This window comes from Geotrypetes seraphini, chromosome 5 (assembly GCF_902459505.1).
Source record: "Geotrypetes seraphini chromosome 5, aGeoSer1.1, whole genome shotgun sequence".
NCBI classification, from domain to species: Eukaryota; Metazoa; Chordata; class Amphibia; order Gymnophiona; family Dermophiidae; genus Geotrypetes; species Geotrypetes seraphini.
Genome location: NC_047088.1, coordinates 149,603,280 through 149,627,774, shown reverse-complemented (window position 1 = coordinate 149,627,774; position 24,495 = coordinate 149,603,280). Strand labels below are relative to the sequence as shown.

The following is a 24,495-nucleotide window of genomic DNA, read 5'->3' as shown; positions in this document are numbered from 1 at the left end:
AAGAAGAAGGAGAGATGCTTCTGGGAGGGGAGGAGGGAAAGGAATCTGGGAAGCTGCTGGGAAGGAAAAAAAGGGACAGCTGCTACTGGAGAGGGAAAAGAAGAAGGAGAGATGCTTCTGGGAGGGGAGGAGGGAAAGGAATCTGGGAAGCTGCTGGGCAAGGAAAAAAAGGGACAGCTGCTACTGGAGAGGGAGAAGGAGAGATGCTTCTGGGAGGGGAGGAGAGAAAGGAATCTGGGAAGCTGCTGGGCAAGGAAAAAAAAAGGGACAGCTGCTACTGGAGAGGGAGAAGAAGAAGGAGAGATGCTTCTGGGAGGGGAGGAGGGAAAGGAATCTGGGAAGCTGCTGGGCAAGGGAAAAAAAGGGACAGCTGCTACTGGAGAGGGAGAAGAAGAAAGAGAGATGCTTCTGGGAGGGGAGGAGGGAAAGGAATCTGGGAAGCTGCTGGGCAAGGAAAAAAAGGGACAGCTGCTACTGGAGAGGGAGAAGGAGAAAGAGAAATGCTTCTGGGAGGGGAGGAGGGAAAGAAATCTGGGAAGCTGCTGGGCAAGGAAAAAAGGGACAGCTGCTACTGGAGAGAGAGAGGGAGAAGGAGAAGGAGAGATGCTTCTGGGAAGGGAGGAGGGAAAGGAATCTGGGAAGCTGCTGGGCAAGGAAAAAAAAGGGACAGCTGCTACTGGAGAGGGAGAAGGAGAGATGCTGCTGGGAGGGGAGGAAGGGAAGAGAGTTACCGCTGGACAGGAGGAGGAGGGAAGGGAGAATGAAAAAAGGAAGGAAACAGCTGGCAGAGAGATTAGAGGAGGGGAAGGGGAGACAGGTATGAGAAAGTAGAGAGATTGATGATAGGAAGGGGTCAGCAGAAAAATAAGCAGAGGGACAACGATGATAGATCTGGTGTAGGAGAGATAAAAATGAAGAGAGCAGTGAAGCTGGAATGAATCATGTAAAAAGGAGAGAGGGGGCACAAGCTGGATGGAAAGGGGAGAGGGACATAGAAAGAAGACAGATACCATATGGAAGGGGGAGAGGACAGACAGTGGATGGAAGGGGCAGATGCTGGATTGAAGAGACAGAAAGGGCATACGCTGGAAGGAAGAGAGTGAAAAAAAGATTGAAAGCAGAAACCAGAGACGACTAAAGGTAGAAAAAAATAATTTTATTTCTATTTTGTGATTAGAATATATCAGATTTGAAATATATATCCTGCTAGAGCTGGTGTTAGACATAACTGGGGACTGCAAAACCCAGGCAGTGCTTCTTTAGCTTCCAGCTGGCTTAGGGCGCTCTCTGACCAGGGGGCAGTTGCCCTAGTTGCACTCCCCTAAAACTATTCCTGTCATGTGTTACTTCAGTATTCTGTTAGCATGATATTTCTGTGTAGCATTCTGTAATAATTTGGCTTGTTCAGTTTTCTTGATAGTAGAGGGGATATATGTGAAGGGGAGGGGAGACAGGGGTTTTGTTGATCCTTGCTCTGAATTATTTGTATTTATAAAATGACAATTCTACAGAATATTGTTTCTTTTTATACTTTAATAAAATACATTCAATATAAAATCATAACTGAGGCTTGTGTGGATGGGATCAGATGATTTGTGGGGACCGAGCTCGCGGAGATGGGGCGGAAATGGGTTTTTTAAATTTTAGTCCTAGTAGTTTGCCGGTCCACAAAATAATTCTTTTTTTTCTGCTGGTCCACGGGTGTAAAAAGGTTGAAGAACACTGTATTAGCCCACTCCTCCAGTTTGCTCAGGTCCTTTTGTAGGTCTTCACATTCCTCCAGGGTTCTAACCATGCTACAGAGTTTTGTGTCATCCGCAAATTTTATAACTTCACACTTCGTCCCTGTTTCGAGGTCATTTATAAATACATTGCACAGCAGCGGTCCGAGCACTGACCCCTGCGGAACACCGCTTGTGACCCTCCTCCAGTCCGAGTAGTGGCCCTTCACTCCAACCCTTTGCTTTCTGCCTGCCAACCAGTGTTTAATCCATCTGTATATGTCCTCTTCCACCCCGTGGTTCCACAGTTTCCTAAGTAGCCGCTCATGGGGTACCTTGTCAAAGGCTTTTTGGAAGTCAAGATAAATGATGTCTGTGGGTTCCCCTTTGTCCATCTGGCTGTTTATCCCTTCAAAGAAGTGCAGTAAGTTTGTTTGGCACGATCTTCTCTTACAGAAGCCATGCTGGCTCGCTTTCATTTGTCCATTTTTTTCTATGTGCTCACAGATGCTGTCTTTTATCAGCGCTTCTACCATCTTGCCCGGAACTGAAGTCAAGCTTACCGGCCTGTAGTTCCCCGGGTCACCCCTCGATCCTTTTTAAAGATAGGTGTAACATTTGCTATTTTCCAGTCCTCCGGAATCTCTCCAGTTTTCAAGGATAGGCTGCAAATTTGTCAGAGTATTTCTGCTATTTCGTTTCTTAATTCTTTTAATACTCTTGGGTGGATTCCGTCCGGGCCCGGTGATTTGTCGCTTTTCAATCTATCTATCTGTTGGAGGACATCCTCATGGCTTACGTCTATTTGCGACAGTTTTTCTTCTTGGTCACCACTTATGATCTCTTCGGGTTCTGGTACATTGGATGTGTCCTCGCTTGTGAAGACTGACGAGAAGAACTTGTTTAACCTATCAGCTACCTCTTTTTCCTCCTTTACCACTCCCTTTCTGTCTCCATCATCCAACGGTCCTACTTCCTCCCTCGCCGGTTGCTTCCCTTTAACATATTTGAAGAACGTTTTGAAATTTCTTGCTTCCCCAGCCAGCCTCTCTTCGTATTCTCTCTTTGCTTTCCTAACCACTCGGTAGCATTCTTTTTGGTGATTCTTGTGTTCCTTCCAGTTTTCCCCGGTTTGGTCCTTTTTCCATTTTCGGAACGATTTTTTCTTGTCTCTTATCGCTTTCTTCACTTCATTTGTTATCCATACCGGGTCTTTTGTTCGATTTTTTTTTGCACCCTTTCCTAAACCTGGGGATGTACTGATTTTGTGCTTCTTGCACCGTGTCCTTGAATAGGGACCAGGCTTTCTCTACGGTCTCCATCTTTCTTAAACTGTTTCTGAGTTTCTTTCTCACCATTGCTCTCATAGCATCGTAGTTCCCTTTCTTGAAGTTGAGCGTAGTCGCTGTGGTTCTCTTCACTTTTGATGTTCCTACTTCTAATATGTACTGGATCATGTTGTGATCGCTGTTTCCTAGTGGTCCTACTACTACCACTTCCTTTGCAGGTCCCCCTAGCCCATTGAGGATTTGATCAGATTCACAAGAGATATGAACCTTATGTTGGTAGCATTTCCCATCACCAGGATTGATGAACTCACTGCAGCTAAGCAATATATCACAATTGCTGCATCTCCCATAAGGACCATGTGACGCCCCCACCGCTCCTGAGTCTCTTACGTTGGAATGAGGAACCGCCGGACTGAGAATCTGTTTCAGGTTTTGAGTTCTCTTGTGCGAAAGTTTTTTGCCTATGATTCTTGGGTGAAAGAGTACACCTCTCCGTGTGTCTGAGTCTTTTCTTTCGCTTAAGTAATACGCTAGCTTTCTTGGCTTGTGTGGTGCTTTTGTCTTGGAGTGATATTTTTGGATAAAATGCCTATGTGCCTACATTTATGCTTCAAAATAGATGCCTAATTGATCTTTCAGCCTAGTGAGCTGTTTCAAACCTAACTCCTTTATGGCTAAAAGGAAGGTTAACACCTTAAATGTGGCTCCTGAGAGCTTAGTTTATTGCTAGGTAATGAAACAAGATGAGTGCCATTATAATATGGTTTCTAACTTGTTCTCAGTGCATGTCTGAGAAATCTTTTCACACCTTACTTGGAGCTATAAGAATATTTCAATGAGAACAGCCTCATTAGCAGAACTATAAAACTACTAAGTAGTGTTTCCGCAATTTGACCAGATGCTCATAAAATATTTGAAGTAACTAGGGTGACCAGCCAAGAATTTTACACAGCAACATTTATAATTGAGTTTCTAACTGCTAATCAAGGAGGCACTGAACACAGGCTCCAGTGACCTATAAAACAATTTAATAAAGGGAAACTGTAGAAAATAAAATCAAAGAAAGAGGGATGTAGATATCGATACAGCCAAAGCCCCTAATAATATATATATATATATATTTATTTTTTTTTTTTTTTTTAAAGAGCTATGCTGACAGTGGCAATGTCTCATATCTTACTGCGACAGAAAAACAGATCCTAGATAAGAAATGTGGATCATAAGTTGACAGGTGATAGGAGGAGGATAATGAATGGAAGCCGATACCAGATTATTTTTTTACACAAAGAGAATCCCAAAAATGTTTTGTTTAATTTGTTCATTTTGGCCCCCACAATAGAGAAGTTTAACGCTGGCCAGCAAGGTAAATGCTCCAATGCTCATTCAATTCCTTTGAGCATCGGAACATTTACCTCACCAGCCAGTGCTAAAACACTCTACCACGGCTTGATAAAAGGGGGTCTTTATTTTTTTAATTGTACAAGACAGTACTATCAAAATTTCAAAAATAAAATTTAATGGCATATCAAATAAAATTCAATTCTTGTAAAACAACTTAAATAATTAACTAATACATAAAACACAGTCCGCAGTATTGACCATTTAAGTAGCGCTTAACCGGCTAAATGTGAATATTCAGCGTGAGATAACAAGTTATCTCTGCTGAATATTTGCAGTTAGCTGCTGAAAGCTAACTATATCATGCAATAACCATCAACTGAGCAGTTAAGTTTAGTGGCCACTTCGGACTGTGTAAATCCTATCTTTGACCACTATAAACTTAACCCATCAATGCTGAATATTGACAGTTAACCCTTTAGTGGTGAATAAACCCCCAGATATTCAATGCTGGTCACTGGAAATTGCCCTGCGTTGAATATTCATGGGTTAGTGCCAACCACAGGAGTTATTCAGGCTACCTCCCAGTGACTGACTATCGAGCCCAGCGAGCTTAAAAATAAATGTAAGGAAATGTTATTTTCCCAAATTAATGCTGCAAATATATTTATAAGTAAAATCATAATTTCTTTAAAGAAAATAAGCGCAAAAAGCATTCAGAAAATAAGGGGGCCTTTTAAATGAAGAGCATTATGCCCCTCCCATGCAGTTAAGGCACAGAAACAGGCTATTGTACAACTATGTTAAAAGGTTTTGCAGTAGTTTATCTTGTTACTGCATTTTGAGGATTTTTTCCCATTAGAGAGTATGGAATGGGCGCATTAGCCAGTGATAAGCATAATGCATTAACACAGAGTGAACGCGGAACCATTTACTGTATTTAGTCTCGTATTAACTGTCAGCTACCATATGCTAATGGGAAAATTAACCCATGACCTGCAATAAAAATAGTGGGAACACCTCCAAAAATTTGCTGCTACTGCATAATAAATCCTATATTAAGGCAGGTTAACTGCAAGTTTTAGTGGTATTTTAATAAAAGGGTCCCAATGGTGGTTGTTATAAATTTCTAACAAAACAATACAACAAAATGATCATTTATCAAGGCAAGACATGTGGGGTGAGGGTGGGGTAATTTTATAATGTGTTTTTTTAATATGCAGAAACGCCTGTCATAAAATTGTATGACCCAAAATGCACATAAAAAATAAGCACATGGAAAGTCAGCTCCTACTTCTACCTGATGTGTAGGTTTTCTTAGGGGTATCTCATGGGCAGAACAGAAGCAGGGTTGGAAAGTACACACATATTTTATATAATATGCAAGGATATGATTACCCTTTCATTCCATAACCTTGCATGCCCAGGTTATAGAACACCCACAGTTATAGGCATAATCTAATTGACAAATTAGCTGTTGACTGGCACCAACAACCAATTTTAGTCATAATTTGTATTAGTTGATGTTATTTGGCACTAATTTGCAGTTACGGTATTCTATAACCTTAGTGTTCAAGTCTATCGTGCGTAACCACAAAGAGGTGTGGGTATGGGAAGGGCTTGGGCAAGTCAGGGGCATGCCCAGACTTGCACACTGTGGTTATAGAACATAGACATTCATGCAAGAAACCATAACATTTATCTAATCTAATCTAGGACTTATGGATCGCTCTATGCCTATAAAAGTTCAAAGCGATTGCACAAGAGCCCATACAAATATGAGAGCCGTTGACATGATGCTAGCAGCTGGGCCTAAATGTTGGCACATAACTGTAGACTTACACAAGTATCCTATAATGGCAATAGCAAGTGTAATTGGCAATATAGAATTTGCATTTAGTACATAACATCCCAGCACCTAATTTTTGGCAACCTATAGAGAATTAATCCCTTAGAGTATATATTTATACCACCTGTGGAATAGGTATAAATATGTGCACCAGCATGTGTGTGCTGTTGGGGCTGGTTCTAGGTACCTATGTTATGTTTTAAAAATAGTTATCTTTATACATTTTTCACATAGACATTTTACTATAAAATCAGGCCCTATATGCAAAAGACTTGTACAAAAAGTCAGCTCTTAAATCAGTTTATTTTTAAATGGTCACAATAGACATGGGGAGGGGATATAGGTGCTGGTGTAAAGCATGACATAAGGTAGATCTGTGCCATGCAGGACAAGAGCCTCCTCTCCTTTAGCAGAAACTGTTCCCTTCCCTCATGTGTCTTTATGGGTTGGGTTTATGCTCCGTTGTCTCCTGTCTTGGTCTGTACTTGTTCAATGTGGGCATTCCTATGTCTTGTCTTTCTTGCCATAATTTACTCTTCTGGGGCCAGTCCAGAGCACTGAAGGTGTTCATCTGCCCTGCCTCACCACTGGGTCATTGCATTGTGTTTGTGTCTATGTCGGTTCATGTCTCCCACCTTAGATCCCGCTGCATTTCTTACCTTATTCCAGCTTCTGGTTTGTTTCTGCTCCTGTGAATTCTTGTTTTGCCTTGCATGATCATCTAACCCCTGTTTCTTGATTCTTTGACATTCTTGGACACTTGATAGGGTGAGTGATGTATTAAACTTGCCCTTAGCATTTAAGACCAGTGAAAATAAAGCCTTAATCAGCTCTGTGTGCCTGAATTCCTCAATCTATCCATTCTTACTCCTTCTTCTAGAACTTCCTTTCCATCTCTTCTGCATTTGTATCTTTATCCTCCCAACTAACAGCAAAGGCACTGTAGACTAGGTCATGCAACATCTAAAACTATGCATTAAACCCCCCTCCCCTTCTATAAATTTAAACATCTCTTGCATGCTTAAATTCATAGAATACTGGCATTCATGTGGGTAAGTGCAAACTTAGGCAAGCTACTGCCATTTATGCATATAAGTGCTATTCTGTAGTTACACACTGAAACGGTTAGGGGGGCATTTACAGAGGAGGGGCATGGTCAGGGCCAACATTTAAATGTGTAAATTATATAATATTATAAATTATGTGCTTACATGTTGCATTTAGGTGCTAATATTTACACTAGCTGTAGACTGGCATAACTGTTGGTGCCTAAACATAGGCACATTGATGCCAACTTATTCTAGTGCAGTGTTCCCCCGCAAATTCGCAGTTCCGAGCTCACTAATTTGTGGTATTCTCTGACTGCCTCTTCCTGTACTAAAGTTGGGCACACCAATCAGAAGCTGCGTGTCAAAGCAGCTCCTGATTGGTGTAGCCTTACTTTAGTAACAGGAAGAGGAGGTCGGAGCATACCGCAAGTGATTTTCTTCACTCGCCGGCGCTCCAGCTGCCCTCTCCTGCCTTTTGACAGGTGAAAAACCATATTTGCGGTTTTTTTAAATTCGCAGGGGTTCCTGGAATGGAACTCCCGCAAATATCGGGGGAGTACTGCATTCTATCATAGCTATTTTGCTTGTGTCTTTATAATATGTGTATTACCCTCTAATTTATGCCACATAAATATGGTACTCAGTTATAGAAATGCCCCCAAAACAACCTAATAGACCATTACCTATAAATATTGCTTCAGATTTTTTTACAGCTTCCACTGGATCAGCAACCTCATGGATACTATCCAGCTTATACCCTAAAAATGTGAGGAGAAAACAAGACATTAAGGAAGCAGGAGCTAAAGGCGTTGCTGGCTATGGATAGCTAGGTGGTACCAGAAGGCTATAATGTCCCAAAAACCAAACAGTTGATGCTGTCACCCACTATGCAGTAAGGGTATGGGGACGTAGCTAGCTGCTGGCCAGATGTTAAAGCAATAAACTCACTAGTTTTGGTAGTTACTCAGAATCATTACAAATCGTGGTGGTATGACATAGGTGAAAGGGCCTGGATTTTGGATTTCATACAGGAACCTATGCCCATCTATCCAGGATAGTAGAGATTCAAAGAGGAAGACAATCAAAACAAATCTGGATAAGAAGCATTACTCTACAAAATTTCAAGCTTCTATGGCTAGCAACAGGGATATATCCTTAGCAATGTAAACCAGAAAAAAATGGGTAGGCTAGCTGGTCCAATCAGTCATCCACAACATTATCAATAATAATATTAGGATCACTGTTTAAAACCATTTAACTAGGAGTCAGCACCTGCTACCTAAATAACCCCCTCCCCTAGGGTTACCGGATGGCCGGATTTCCCCGGACACGTCCTCTTTTTGAGGACTCTGTTGGCAGTCCAGTTGGCTTTTAAAATTTACAACTTTTGTCAGGGGAAACCAGACATCTAGTAACCCTACACTTGCACACCTATCTGGAATCCTTCTCTCCCCTCTCCCCCACCGCACACCTATCTGGAGTCCTCCTCCCTCTCCCCCCAATGCACCTATCTGGATTCCTCCACCCTCTCCCACCCCACTGCACACTATCTGGAGTCCTCCTTCTTCCCCCACAAGGATCCTGTGCTTGCCCACCCAGCAGCGTGAGTAAATTAAACACGCTGCCTTGGTCAACCCAGAAGCTTTCTCTCTGCAGAGGAAAAGCTTCCGGGTTGACGAAGGCAGCGTGTTTAGTTCACTCACTGCCAACAGCACAAAGAATTTGCAGCAGCACCAAATAAGCAATCATCGGATCCGGGGTAGGGGGGGGGGGGGCAGACGGTAAGAAAGATGCTGGACTGCGGGGATGTGGAGGAAAAGGAAGGAAAGATGCCCTAGACCTACAGGGGAAGAAAGTAAGGGGCAGACCATGGGAGGAGGGGAAAGGAAGGAGAGAGATGTCAGACCAGGGAAAAGAAGGAGGAGGGAAGGATTCATGACTAAGGCAGGGGGAGAGGAATGGAAAGACAGGTCAGACTGTGGGAAGGAGAGGAGAAAGATCCCAGACCACAGGAGGGGGAAAGAGGGAAGACAGATGTCAGACCACAGGAGAAGGAAAGAGAAAGAGGATATGGTACACAAGGGAGGAGATAGGGATGGGAGGAGTGGGGAAGGTAAGAAAATAGAAGAAAAGATGTTTATGAGCAAATGGGAAAAGGGAAGAAGAAATAAGGAGAAGATAGTACACATAGATAGATGGGAAGGGAAGACATGGAAAAGTAGATAGATTTGAGGAGGAAGCAGAAAAATGGAAGAAAGTTGAATGTTAAAAGTTAATGCCAAAGATGGATGTAGGACAGACCATGAAGGAGAAAAACAGCAAACGGATAAGCAGGCCCCAGTGGAAACATAGTTAAGAGCACAGACAGACTGGGAAAAGATGAATAGAAAAATAAAATCACTAGACAACAAAGGTAGGAAAAGTGATTTTATTTTCAATTTAGTGATTGAAATGTATCAATTTTCAAAATTTACATCTGCTGTCTATATTTTGCAATGTTCGGGAAGAAACATATCTTTCTATTTCTCTTGTGTTGTACTACACGCAGAGCCTGGCATCTTAGGGATTTTTTTTGTATATATTAGGACTTTTAGTTTGTGGTCCTGTATTTGCATATGGTTTATCTGTGCTCTACACGTGTTCTGGTAGGAATGAATGTCGTGAAGCATTTTGGTGTCATAGCCCCAAGTAGGAAGATATTTGTTGGCAGTTTTTCTGGGTTTTGGAAGGTCCCGAGCTAGGGGCCGCATTTGTAGGGCCTCTGCACATGTGCAGATATCAAAGTGAAGTACATGAGCGTAATGTTATCACATCACGAGCAGAGGCCCTCAAGACATGGCCTGGAGATCAGGGAAGGAAACATGAGGTTCCTGTGGGGGCGGGACACGGGGCAACATGTCTTCTTTTTTCTTCCTCCCCTTTTACTAAGCCACGATAGAGATTTTTACTGCAGGCCGGAGTGCTAAATGCTGCTCCAATGCTCAGAATTCTACAAGCATCGGAGCATTTAGCACTCCGATCATGGTAAAACCTCTATCGTGGCTTAGTAAAAGGAGTGGGGTAAATGCAGCTGAGAGAGATATTCAGCAACACCGTCATATCTTTAGAAACCACCTTGGCACCATCCAGATAGTGCTGGACCTATTCAATGGCAGAGGCAGGACAGAAATGCAAGTTATGGTTTTTGGTTTGTTTGGGTTTGCTATACCACCAGTTACAGTTTAGTAAAGTAGAAAGGAAACAGAATTCCATTATCTGATGGGACAGCATAGCAATGGGTATAACTCTTTCCAGTGCCACTAAGTATCGAGATAGCTTGTCCTAATAGTTATCTGGATAAGCTATATCAGGGGTGTCCAACCTTTTGGTTTCCCTGATCCACATTGGCTGAAAAAAAAATTTCTGGGGCCACTCAAATACAAACACTAGCTGATGAGCAAAAACAAGGTTGAGCAGTTCCCAAATTTGCAATCACTAATATAGAAGATGAACGTATCTAATAATAAACCTTCATTAAAGGGACACTGAGGAGAGGAACCCAAAAAAGCAGTAATACTTACCCTGACTGAGTGATCCTCCATGTATACTGCTGACAGTGGGAGCAGCCACAGGCTTCTGCATCCCCACTCTGATGGTTCTCCCATTCACTTCTATTAGAGCTATGGTGAGCCTCATCAGAGCGGGGATGCTGAATCAGTTGTCAGTGTCGCACGTGGAGGATCGTTCAGTCAGGGTAAATATTACTGCTTTTTTGGGCCTCCCACTTTGAACTTGACTCCCTAAAAATGAACACCTCCCATGCTGTAGCTAGTAGGGCTCCCCAAGCCTCACCAACTGACAGCCACCTCCTCCCCCTCTAACTTCCCAAGCTCTGCAGCTGGCAGCAATATTACAGAGCTGCTGCCTTCCCTCCTCCCTGCCCCCCCTTGGCTTTCATGCATGCATGAAAGCAGTGGCAGCTTGAAGATATTGCCATTGGCTGCAAAGCTTGGAGATTTTGGGTTGCCAGACTGGAGAAAGACGTCTTCAGTTGGCAAGGCTTGGGAAGCCCCACTAGCTCAAGTATTTATAAACTGCACCCAGGCAGGGAGAAACTTTGGTGCCCATCCACCACTGAATACAAAAATAATTGTGATGCACATATCCCAAAGCTAACATATTCCAGTTAATAAATTCAAAATAAAACAAGTTTTTCTACCTTGTTGTCTGGATATTTTGTTTTTCCATCATCTTGGTCCCAGTTTCTATTTTTTGTCTATCTTCAACTAATTCTCTTCCAAGTGTCTGCTGTCCATCTTTTTCTCCTCTTCTCTCTTGTTCCATTTCCTCCTTATGCCTGTCTCCAACATATTGACTTTCCCTTTCAGATTTCTTAACTTTTTCTTTTCTTTTTTGCCTCTGTCCACTCAAATCTTGCCTTCTTTCTCACCCTTCTTCTTTTTAAATGTTCAGCTACCTCTCAATTCTCCATCTTCCCTCAGTCCCTAGCTCTTCCATTTCCCATCTTACTCCTTTCCCAACCTCCTATTTCTTTCTATCTACTCCCCATTACCACATTTCTACCACTGTACTCACTGCTCTCTCACTCATCTTGTCATCTCCCTTTTGACCTCATCCACATGGCTCACCACTTTCAGAATCCTCCTCCCTCTCTCCACTGGTCAGGCTATAACTCCCTATCCCTTTCTTTTCATCCCCTGCCTAGCATCTTCTTATCCCAGCTCTCTTCCCTCCTGCCCCCCCCCCCTCAAGGGTCCATCTCTCCTCCTCTATCCCCATGGTCCAACATTTTGCTCCCTCTCTTTTATGTTTTTCTTCTTCCCTCCCCCCCCTTCATGCTGAACAATGAAATGGAGGAGAAAAAAAGAGAGATGCTGTCCTCTATTTCTGGCCCCATAAGCTCTCCCCCCACGCCTAATCTGGCACTTCTTTTAACCAGTCCAGGAGGCTTCCTCAGCCCAACATGTTCTCCCCCCTTCTCTCCGCACCGATGCACTCCTCTCCCACCACCATGTACAATAATTTTCTCTCTCCCTCCCTCCTTCCTTTGCCCAAAAGTTCTCCTCTTTCTTCATCTCCCCATGTGCACCATCTCTTTCCCTGAGACACCCAATTCTCCCTTTTCTATTCCCTCCCTCACCTCAGCATCTTTTTCCCTCACTCTCTCACTCCCTATGGCTCATGCTCCCCTTCCTCTTTCCCTTCATTCTGTGTCCTAAGTTCATGCCCCTCCCTCCCTCCTTCCTTCCATCCATCCATCATTTGTCCTAAGTTTGTGCTCCCTCCCTCTCAAGTCCCAACACGCCCTTTTCCCTTCCCTCCCTTCTGTGCCTCCTTCCGATGTTTACCTTCAGGTTGACTCCCTCCTCACTGCTAGTCACTTTTCTGCTCAAAGCCATGGGCAGCGGCTCCTATGCACCTCCAGCGGCTGATCTGGATGCCTTCTCTCTGATGTCACGACATCACAGGGAACGCTTCTGGGTTAGCCGTGGGAGGCGCCGCTGCCCGTGGCTTTGAACAGAAAAATACTGCAGCAAGACAAAGGAGGGAGCTGGCCAGAAAGAAAACACCAGGGGGCAGCAGAGGATAACACCACATCGCCCTCGAGAGGGGCTGCACAAAATATCTGGCGGGGCCGCAGGTTGAACACCTTTGAACTATATCATCAATCTGTCTAGATATTCAGTGGCAGCCATTATCCGGATACTACTGCTAGATACCCAGCATTAAAAAAAAAAAAAAAAGATGAAGACCACTATGGGCTCAGTATCAGGGAGACAAGCTGTTTTTTCCCTTCTCACTCCACACAGTTCTGTCTTTCTCTACACTGTTCTCAGGCTGGGAAGAAAAAAAAAAAAAAAAAGCAAAGCCCAACAACCCTCTGAATCATTCAAACAAGCCAATAGCCTTTGAAACCTCTGAAAGAAAGATTCAGTGAACAGAGGAACAAATATAACTGGTAACATGGTTGTTCTCTTACCCAGAGATTCAAATTTTGTCCTTGCCTTGTGAGCATAAGCATCTCTGTCATGAAGGGCATAGGGAATAAACAAAACTTTTTTCACCTGTCTGTAAATAAAAGAAATGATTTTTAAAAATACATTTGCTTAGCCAATTTATAAACTACTATTTCTTCTTTTCAGCTTTTATTTAAATGTAAATAATTTATAATGGCATAAATGCGACCATCTCTTGGAAAACATGACTGAAGTCCCCAGAAACAAAAAATGAGGTTTTAATGAATACTATTAGAACAAATAATTTGAACCGATCCTTTTTTTTAAGGTTTAGAAGTTCAAACGTGTGGCTGCTTTTGGACCCATGATGTGAAACTTGGCCATTTTCAACATTTTGGATATGCAACTTTTCTCATGTTTTCCAAGAAATAGTCACAAATGTTCTCTTACATTGACTCTGTTAAGTTTGGTTTTCCTTTTTTATCATAAATTGTGAGCCCTCCAGGGACACACAAAAAACTTTGCTATGACTTCCTTTACTTTGTCCAGTGCAGAACTGCTCAATCAGTGCACTTTCGATAACCTGGACATGCCAAGCACCAGGTACTCTAAATACAGACATCAATCATTTAGCCCCTCCTTAGTTCTGCCCCAAACACATCCACACCATATCCTCATGTCATATGGAAATATCTGGTTTTATATAACAGGGATTCAGATGTCCATACAAATGAACATCTAAATACCAGTTTTCAGATGTCCAAAACAAGAATAGAGATTTTAAACTAACCACTCAAGTTATTTGCATCCATATGCTCTCTATCTTTAGTAGTTCCAAATGCATGCTTTTTTTAAATGCTTGTTAACCTATAAAGTACTTCTACCAAACTACTGTAAACTTCTAGTTCTAGTTCTATTATGAAATAAGAAATGTTAATATTTCAAGAATTAAGTCTTTGTCATTTAATTTATTTGTATCACCATTTTAATGACCTGGCTGGCTTAACAGGCCTCCACACTAGTGCTGCCCGATTCAGGAAAAAAATTTTTTGATTCGATTTGATTCAGCCTTTTGAATCAATTTTTAAATTAGATTTTCTTGCCCAATTGGCTGGGTTTTTGTTGGTTTTTTTTTTTCAAACATCCTGGTAGGTTTATTTTATAGCCTCTTTACCCACCCCACCCACTTTGCACTCTCCTACCAACACTGGTGCTGTGGTGTAAACAAAATAAACAAAAAAGACTTTAACTCTCTTTGTTAAATACTAGCTCACGTCTGTGGTCTAACATCAGCTCTGGCAGGATAACATTTCAAATCTGACATATTGAAAACAGAAAATAAAATTATTTTTTTCTACCTTTTGTTGTCTGGTCATTATTCAAATCATGTTGGTCCCAGACTCTGATTTCTCTTTGTCTTCTGATAACTCACTTGGCAGGGTCTCCTGCCCATTTTTCGTTTTCTTCTTTCTCAATGCTAACCATCCATCTTCCATCTCTGTCCTCCCCTTCTGTTTCCCTTCCCTCCCCCCGAGGTCTGGTATCTTTCCTTTTTTTCGTCTCCATCCACGTAGCTGCAGCACTGGACCCCACCATCCCCAGATCCACCATCTCTCCTATTCTCAACTATCCTTTCATCCAGCATCTCTCCCTCCTTCCCCACCACCCGAGGGTCCACCATCTCTCCCTTTCTCTTCCCAACTACTCTCCTATCCAGTATCTCTATCTTCCCCACCAACTCCATCCCGTGTCCAACTTCTCTCTCTTTTTGTTCCTTCCCTTTCTAAATCTCATTGTCTACCATCTCGCTCCATCTCCTCTGTTTTTAGACCCATTATTTCTTTCCCCCCCTTCCCCCTCAGTCCGGCATATATATATGTCTCTTTGGACCTCCCCTTCTCTCCCTCCGTGTACTTCTAAACCAGGGCCCCTCCACCAAAGGCCTGCATATTTCCCCCTTCTTTCTAGCGTCCTCTGGCTTCCCCCCTTGCCTCCTAGTCTCACCTTCAGCTAAATACAGCAGCCTGCAGAGAATCGCCAGTGCTGCAGCAATCCTAGCAGGCTGCCACTGGCCTCTATAGCACATTCCCTCTGCAGCGGGCCCACCCCTCCTCTGACATCAGGGGCGGGATTGCATCAGAGGGAATGTGCTGTGGAGGCCAACGGCAGCCTGCTAGGATAGCTACAGCACCAGTGATCCTCTCCAGGCTGCCATAATTAGCTGAAGGTGAGACTGGGAGGTCAGGAGGGGAAGCCGGAGGACTCTAGAAAGAAGAGAGGTACATGCAGGCCTTTGGGGGGGGCCTAAATCCACGAATGTAAGGGTACCTCGGGCTGGCGCTTATGCCTGACTGACCCTCCCCCTCGCCTCTATAGCAGGAGCAGCAGTGGCAGTGGACGGCTAGCAAGAGGCAGCACTGCCGCTCCTGCTTTAGGAGACCTAAAGGTAGGGGGAGGAGGGTTGGTCACCGAATCGCAGAGCCAAATTTTTTTTTTTAATGAATTGATTCGAATCAGCGGATTGGGCAGCACTACTCCACACCCATTCCCCATCCCAAGTATCCATTATCCTCCAATCATTATATACTATAGCTGCAGATTATAGGTCTCTGTCTATGGAGCAGATCCATCATTCCTGGCCCATTATTGCTGGTTTTCAAAATGCCAATAGCTAACCCAGAGATTCTCTGCAGGAAATTGCTGTAAAAGAAAATGGCACTGACCTCAAGTCGGTTACCGCCATTTTGCCAGGAATAACAAATCTCTCCGGCCCAGAAGAGGACATGCAAGAAAAAGATGAGGTGGGTAGTGGGATTGGCGGAGGAAAGGAGAAACCTGACTTTTTCCCCATTTTGTTTCAGGAGGGAGGAGAAATTCAGATTTTCATGTTTTTGTTCTTTTTTAAAGAACCAAAACAAATATAATAAAAAATTTTTAAGCTGTATGTACATTCTTGATGTTAATTTGTCTGTCAGAGTATTCTCTCCTAAGTTGTATTATTGCATTCCCTGTCTGACAATGAAGCTGTGCAATAGTTCTGGAGCTTAGCTTGCTATTCAAGATGCTGTGCTCTACTTTCATGGGTTTTGACAAGATAGCTGATTTGAGCTTACAAGACAAGCAAAGCGTAATGGATGCTACATATGTAGTGGCAAGAAGGGTGCGCATTATAATTGCAGTAATGTAAAAGTGCTGCACTCATGTCAGGATTCATTGCTCAAAAGAATTTCAAGCTTGGGCAATGAGAGGCAGCAAATTTAGAAGGCTGGAGATGCCGAGGTTGATTTGCCCAGCTTGATAACTGGAAATGAGGATTGGTGAGTGGCCATTTGGAGAGGCCAACACACTAAATATAACTAACTGTTCAAAGAAGCTGTGTGGAAGGCTGCATAATGACAAATTTGATAATAAATAAGCATATAATGAGGCATTAGGGGCCCACCAAGCTCAGAGCAGCAGATTGCACTAGGCATCTCCCAACAGTATACATAAATCTGATCTTTCTTGGACATGTTAAATTGCTCAGATGATACAGCTTCCCCACAGAAGAAAAGACAGCCATGCCAGTGAAAACTAAGAGAAAGAGGCCAACACACACACACATTTTACAATCTGATAACAGGGCACCAATGCCATATCAAACAAGAATGAATGAGGAACTGCTGGCATGCAAGGTCAGCCTGCTTCCAAATAGAGAAAAAATAACATGTTTTCCCCATTTACTGATTCTTAAGTCTTTGTCTTTCATTCACATCTGTTTGTTCCACGAAGGGTCACCAAAGGTCCAATGTCAAGGAGGAACCCCAATCAACATCTTCCACGGATATAAAAAGTGGTCCAAATAAAGGGGTCCCTAATTCTGGACCTAGTTGAGACCATTCCCCAAAGCTCTGGATATCTTCATTAGCAGTCCCAATCAGTTTCTGAGATGGTCGAGTGGGGAGCTCTGCACCACTTGACATGGAATAACCCCATTCATAAGACACTAACATAGCTACACACGTATCCTCTGCACACACCATGCAATCCTCAACTTATTCCTTGCTATTATGGCCTTACAAGCTCATTCCACACATTGATAGAGAACACTCATATGTTCTGCCCACACACCTCCTCCACATTTACGTTCTAAGGCAGTTGTACACAAATTCTAAAATAACCTTGATTATATGGCTAGCATTTAACACACATAACTAACGGTAACAATTGTAATTGCCAATGTTCTGTAACATATGTGTGCAATTGCCCCCAGATTCTATATATTGTGACTAAAGTTGCATGCGCAAATAAAAACATAGTAAATTACGGCAGATAAAGACCCAAATAGTCCATCCAATCTGCCCAAACATACACTCTCTATAATTTAAATTGTTCTTTTTCTTAGATATTTCTGGGCCAGAAGCCCAAAGCTCTGCCCGGTATTGTGCACAGGTTCCATCTACTAGAGTCTCCGTCAAAGCTCACTCCAGCCCATCCTCAACTGAATGGCCATATACGGGACACAGACCATGCAAGTCTACCCTAGTATTGGCCTTAGTTCTTCAATACATACCATTATTTTCCGATTAGAGATCCTCTGTGTTCATCCCATGTTTTTTGAACTCTGGCATCATTTCCTCTCCACCATCTCCCTCGGGAGCGCATTCTAGGCATCAAACACCCTCTTCATAAAGAAAAATTTCCTAACATTACTCAGGTCTACTACCCCTCAACCTCAGATTATGTCCTCTGGTTTTACCATTTTCCTTTCACTGGAAAAGATTTTGTTCTACATTAATATCTTTCAAGTATGAAGAATGTCTGAATCATATCTCTCCTGTCCCTCCTTTCCTCTAGGGCAGGAGTGTCAAAGTCCCTCCTCGAGGGCCGCAATCCAGTCGGGTTTTCAGGATTTCCCCAATGAATATGCATGAGATCTATTTGCATGCACTGCTTTCATTGTATGCTAACAGATTTCATGCATATTCATTGGGAGAAATCCTGAAAACCTGACTGGATTGCAGCCCTTGAGGAGGAACTTTGACACCCCCTGCTCTAGGGTATACATATTCAGGAGTTCCAATCTCTCCTCATATGTCTTTTGGCGCAAACCTCCTACCGTTGCTGATCTGTGCGCACAACTTAATTGGTAAACAAACCAATCAGCACTGAAATGCCAATTAACAAGCAATTATTGGCATTACTGTAATTAGCAAACAAGAGGAAAACCCAACAAAATCTGCAGTAAAAAAGAGGACAACACAACACAAAGAAACACTGCAGATGGATGTACAAAAATGCAGGCTAAATTTATTAATCAAGAATCATGAATGCGGTTAATGTTACCACCTTGAACCAAACCAAAGGACCCGACACGGTCCGTGTTTCGGTAAAACACGCCTTCATCAGGGGTCCCAGGTGGATAAGGTATCAAATGAAACTGCAAATCAAAAGCTTAGTCTTAGGAAATAGCAGCAACAGCAATGGAATAAAACTCTGTGAGTACTCCGCCATGGCTAAGATTTAGATGTGGCCAATGAAGCCAATGAAAACCTGACCTAAATGCCTGCGCCTAAATTGTGTGCAGATCGAGCATATTCTATTGCAGTGTGCCTAAATTTTTCGCCACGGCGGAGTACTCACAGAGTTTTATTCCATTGCTGTTGCTGCTATTTCCTAAGACTAGAATTAGTTATAAAATTTTACTATTAACCTTCACTACTCGTTCAAACAGTCAACCTGAGTTTATTGACAGACTTCTTACTCCTTATTATCCCTCTAAATCTCTTCGCTCTATATCACAAAACCTCCTAGTTGTACCATCTTTCAAATTAATTAATACATTGAGATCCAACAACTTTGCTGTCATTGCACCGTCCCTATGGAATTCTTTGCCCAATCACTTGCAAGCAGAATCTTTGACAAAGCAATTTAAAACAAAACTCAAAAATTTTTTATTTGAGGATGCTTTTGGATAAAACTGTCCTTCTTAGGACTAAATTAACTAAAGTCCCTCCCCTACCTATTGTTCTACCCCTAAGTGTGCTTTATCTATAAATTGTAGTTCAGCCCTTCTTTCCCAATGGTTTCCAGTTTGTACATGTGTCTTCTGTTAATATAGATTAACCGAACATTGTCTTGTATAATATTTTAACCTTAATTTGTTTTGTCTCTTTTAAAGATATCTTTTCTATTATTGTTGTACACCGCCTAGAAACCTGAATAAGTGGTATAAAAAATCTTTTAATAAACTTGAAACTTGACTAAGCTTTTGATTTGCAGTTTCATTTGATACATAAGAACATAAGAACATAAGCAGTGCCTCCGCCGGGTCAGACCATAGGTCCATCCTGCCCAGCAGTCCACTCCCGCGGCGGCCCAAACAGGTCATGACCTCTAAATCACCAGAAGGGGCCCCCATGCCACCTTGGTTTCCTATTGAGTCCTATCTTCCCATCAAAGTCCTAGCCCTCCGGTCTTGCACATGCATGACCTGGTTGGGTTTCTATACTTATTTTCTGGTTAGCTTTCTCAGTATCCCACGATCCCTTTATCCCTCAGGAATCCGTCCAGTCTCTGTTTGAATCCTTGTACCGTACTCTGCCTGATCACTTCCCTCCGGTAGCGCATTCCAAGTCCACGACCCTTTGGGTGAAAAAAAACTTCCTTGCATTTGTTTTGAACCTATCTCCCTTCAGTTTCTCCAAATGCCCCCTCGTACCTATTGTCCCCTTCAGCCTGAAGAATCTGTCCCTATCCACCGTCTCTATGCCCCTCATGATCTTGAAGGTCTCTATCATATCACCCCTGAGCCTCCTTATCCACCTGGGACCCCTGATGAAGGCGTGTTTTACCGAAACACGGACCGTGTCGGATTCTTTGGTTTGGTTCAAGGTGGTAACATTAACCGCATTCATGATTCTTGATTAATAAATTTAGCCTGCATTTTTGTACATGAGATAGATTTGCATCTCAAGGAGGCAGTGCAGGCAAAATCCGTCTCATACATATTCATTGTGGATATCCTGAAAACCTGACCTGCCTATGACTCTCAAGGACCGGAATTGTCTACCTCTAGTCTAGGCAGATATTAGAATAATAAAAACCTCCACAGTAAAGTCTGGGAAGAATAGGAGCCAGCATATTTATATAAGCAGGCAAAATACCTGATTTAACTTATGAGTCCATCAGTTCACACAGTTTGTCTCCTCAGAGGCTTGCTGGAACCTGCTTGCTAGTTCATAAAAGGCGGTATATACATAAGCAGAGTCTGAGAGGAGCATAGGCAGGAATTACATTAACACAAACTTTTGGATTCTAAATAGTGCTCAAAATTTCATGCACAAATGTTTCAATCTGCCCAATTTGCACATGCAATTTAATGAGCTAATTTAACACCAATAAATGGGCACTACCAATCAAATATTGATATCCATTAGCAACAATTTGGATTTACATGTGCATCTTGCTAAGGGATATTCTATAAAGATACATATGTAAATCTTTTAGCTTGCAACTGAAAAAGGGGTGTAGCCATGGGAGGGACATGAGGGACAATTTTTTCCCCTTCCCCGCAGGAACTCAATTTTCCTGTCCTGGCCCCGCAAGTTTTGTAGCTGCCCTGTCCTTCTTGTAGGTTCACAGTCATAAGCGCGCCAGACAAACAGGCGCTGACAAATTGGAGCGGACAATTGAGCGCAAGACATCAGTGCACCGCACATAAACCTTATTTTAAAGGGCTCCGACGGGGGTGTGTGGGGGAAACCCCTCCACTTTACTAAATACTGTTCACGCTGTCGTTGGGGGGTGGTTTTGAGGGTTTGTTACCCCCCATTATAGAGGAAACTTAACTTTTCTCTATTTTTTAAGGGAAAAGTTAAGTTTTCATGTTTAATGTGGGGGGTTACACCCCCCCACGCCCCCCCAACACAGCAGTGTGAACAGTATTCAATAAAGTGGGGGGTTCCCCCCACACACCCCTGTTGGAGCCCTTTAAAATAAGGGTTTTGTGCGGCGCGCTGATATCTTGCGCTCAATTATAAGTTCCAATTTGTCGGCGCCCGTTTGTATGACGCGCTTATGACCCGTCACCCTTCTTGTAAGCTCTGCCTTAACTGCACAAGCCTCGAACACTTATCATTTTAAAGTGTTTGAAGCTTGAGCAGATGAGGATGGAGCTTGCAGAAATGGGGCAGGGACAGGGAAAGAATTCATGGGGACGGGACAGGAAAATGAATTCCTGTGGGTACAGGGAAAAATTTGTCCCCGTGTCATTCTCTACATAGGTGGGTCACAGGTTTTACAGAATTTGGGGGATTTGTGCCTAATTTATGTGTAGGAGTTACACCAGGTTTCAGGTGGCATAAATCCTCATGCCCAGAACTTGATTGCAGATCCTAGTACTATGCATTGTTCTAGAAAGAGCATCCAACTCTGTTCATAGAATAGCACTTGGCACACATTTTTATGGTGCCCAAATTTGGGCAACATTTACAAAATCTGGTCCATAATTTATAGAAAACTGTAAGTTACCTGCATATTTTTGGCTCTATGACTGGCATAAGTACTCATGCCCTAACTCAGTGGTCTCAAACTCAAACCTTTGAAGGGCCACATTTGGATTTGTAGGTACTTGGAGGGCCACAGAAAAAATAGTTAATGTCTTAATAAAGAAATGACAATTTGCATGAGGTAAAACTCTTTATAGTTTATAAATCTTCCTTTTGGCTAAGTCTTAATAATAATATTGTTAATATAGAGCTAAAGAGACATATGATCAAGAAAACTGTTATTTTACTTTTGTGATAATGATAAACATACCGAGGGCCTCAAAATAGTACCTGGAGGGCCACATGTGGCCCCCAGGCTGTGAGTTTGAGACCACTGGCCTAACTTATAGGTGCAATTTTTTTTATATATTTATCTTTATTATGAGGCTTATTATAATACCATTCACTTAGCATATTTGTAAAAGTAAAAAAAGAGGTCACATGGCCTTGCCCTGTTCTACCCCTAAGCCCTGCCCCCCTCCACCCACCACAAACCTCATCTCCTCTCTTTCCCAGAGCTTGAGGCCATATCTAGAGGGCCTTCGAGCATGCATGGATGCAGTGTGATGTCATATGCATGCGCGCATGCATGTAATGTCATTGTGTTTTGTCCACACATGCTCAGAGGCCATCCAGATGTGGCCCTGAGCTCTGGCAGAGCCAGGGCCTTCCAAAACCCAGACAAACTGCCAGGTTTTCAAAATTCATCCAGATACCCAACAGTCCTCTAAAAAGAGGACATATCCAGGTAAATCCAGACTTCTGGTAACCCTATGAAGATATCAAAATAAAAATAACAAATAGCATCAAAGTGGTTACAAACTAAAATAACACAAAAATAAGAAGCAAGTAAAGAGAAAGAGAAAGAGAAGAAAATAGCAGGACAGCAAGAAATTCTCCCACAAAAATGCAACAGCCAAAATCACCCTAGCCCCCACCCCCCGTTTCAGTCACCGAAAGCAGAGAAAAAGTAGAAAATTTATAGGCTTCATTTAAATTTAATCAGATTATTTACTGAAGGAAAGTAGAATTATTTTAAGCAAGTGCTGCCATACTGGCATCAAGTTGACATTTAATTTCATTAGTTAAGCAAATAATTAAGGACTCAATTCAGCAGCCAGGGAGAACCTTGCTTGCTTGGGACAGAGTGTGCTTGTGTCACTGAGAAATTTACATAGTTGCAAACATACAGTTTTTTCCTAAGACTTTAGAGGTAAAAGGGAGATTTGAAATCAGGCAAAAATTGATTATACTGCAGGGGTCAAAGGAAAGCTATTTTATCAATGACCAAGCTTGATAGGTGGTTCTAGAAGTTGGTGGGCTTGAAGAACATGGCTGGAGCAGGAAAAGGAAAAGAAAGCACAAGGGGTTATTCCCAGGGTCAGCACAACCTGGTAAGAGTGGCAAGCATGGCAGGAGGATGCTGAGCTTTGGGGGTATTAAAAACTACCATGATTGCTTATATCTGCTGCACCAGCCTTATTCTCAGGGAGTAATAAGAGGGTGACCGGAACACAGGGGATGGGCTGAAATCCTCTCCCTTCTGCTACTGCCACTGCTGCTATGTCTCTTGACCCATGGTAGCAACCAATGAAGCATAAGCCAAAAGCACTCTAGGGCAAATACTATAAGAAGCACCCAAAAGTTAGGCATCGATATAGGCAACCGTCAGCGCAATTCAAGTAAAACCGGGTGCTGTTTAGTGAATCGTGCTGAGCGGCACCTATTTTGGAGGCAACCAAATAAATAGGACAGCTCTAGGCACAACTAAAAGTTAGGTGCCCATGCAAGCGCTTAAGCACGCTTAAGAGCAGCGATTCTGTAACAAGGCGCCTAACACGAAGCCACGCCCACGCCTAACAAGCAAAGCGCCTATTTTTTTGAAGGCCATCTAAATTTTTAGAGGCGTCTTGTTACATAAGAACATAAGAACTGCCATCTCCGGATCAGACCAATGGTCCATCGAGTCTGGCGATCCGCACACGCGGAGGCCCAGTCAGGTATACACCTGATGTAGTTTTAGAAACCCATATCCCTCTATGCCTCTCGTAAGGAGATGTGCATCTAATTTGCCTTGAATCCTAGCACAGTGGATTCCTTAATAACCTCCTTTGGGAGAGCATTCAGGCGTCTACCACTTCAGCTACGTGATGCAGAACTTCCTGACATTTGTCCTGGACTTGTCCCCCCTTAGCTTCAAACCATGTCCTCTTGTCCGTGTCACGTTGGACAATGTAAATATTTATTTTCCTGCTCTATTTTATCGATGCCTTTCAGTATTTTTGAAGTCTCGATCATGTCCCCTCGCAGCCTCCTCTTCTCAAGGGAGAACAGTCCCAGTTTCTTGAGTCGTTCCTCATATTCCAAGTTCTCATACCTCTTATTAGCTTCGTTGCTCGTCTCTGCACCCTCTCCAGCAGTTTTATATCCTTCTTTAGGTTGGGAGACCAATGTTGGACACAGTATTCTAAGTGTGGTCTGACCATTGCTCTATAAAGCGGCATTATGACTTTCTCCGATCTACTCGTGATTCCTTTCTTTATCATGCCTAACATTCTGTTTGCTTTCTTTGCCGCTGCCGCGCATTGTGCCGATGGCTTCAGGGTCCTATCTATCAGTACACCCAGGTCCTTTTCTTGTTCGCTCTTACCCAGAGTTGTGCCTGACATTCTATACTCGTGTTCATTATTCTTACTACCTAAATGCATTACTTTGCATTTCTCCACGTTGAACTTCATCTGCCATTGCTCTGCCCATTTCTCTA

General features: G+C 42.8%; 1 protein-coding gene across 2 annotated transcripts in view; it reads right to left on the bottom strand.

Annotated features, from left to right (window-relative positions):
• Positions 1-24,495, bottom strand: part of LOC117360703 (alpha-aspartyl dipeptidase-like) — a 71,744-nt gene that overhangs the window by 30,497 nt on the left and 16,752 nt on the right. Inside the window, exons 2-3 of one of the 2 annotated variants that reach the window (XM_033944935.1) lie at positions 13,227-13,315; positions 7,930-8,004 (exon numbers count right to left, since the gene is read on the bottom strand). In XM_033944935.1, coding sequence (XP_033800826.1) covers positions 7,930-8,004; positions 13,227-13,315 — 164 coding nt within the window. The remainder of the gene's footprint in view (positions 1-7,929; positions 8,005-13,226; positions 13,316-24,495) is intronic. The other variant, XM_033944937.1, reaches the window with a different exon arrangement.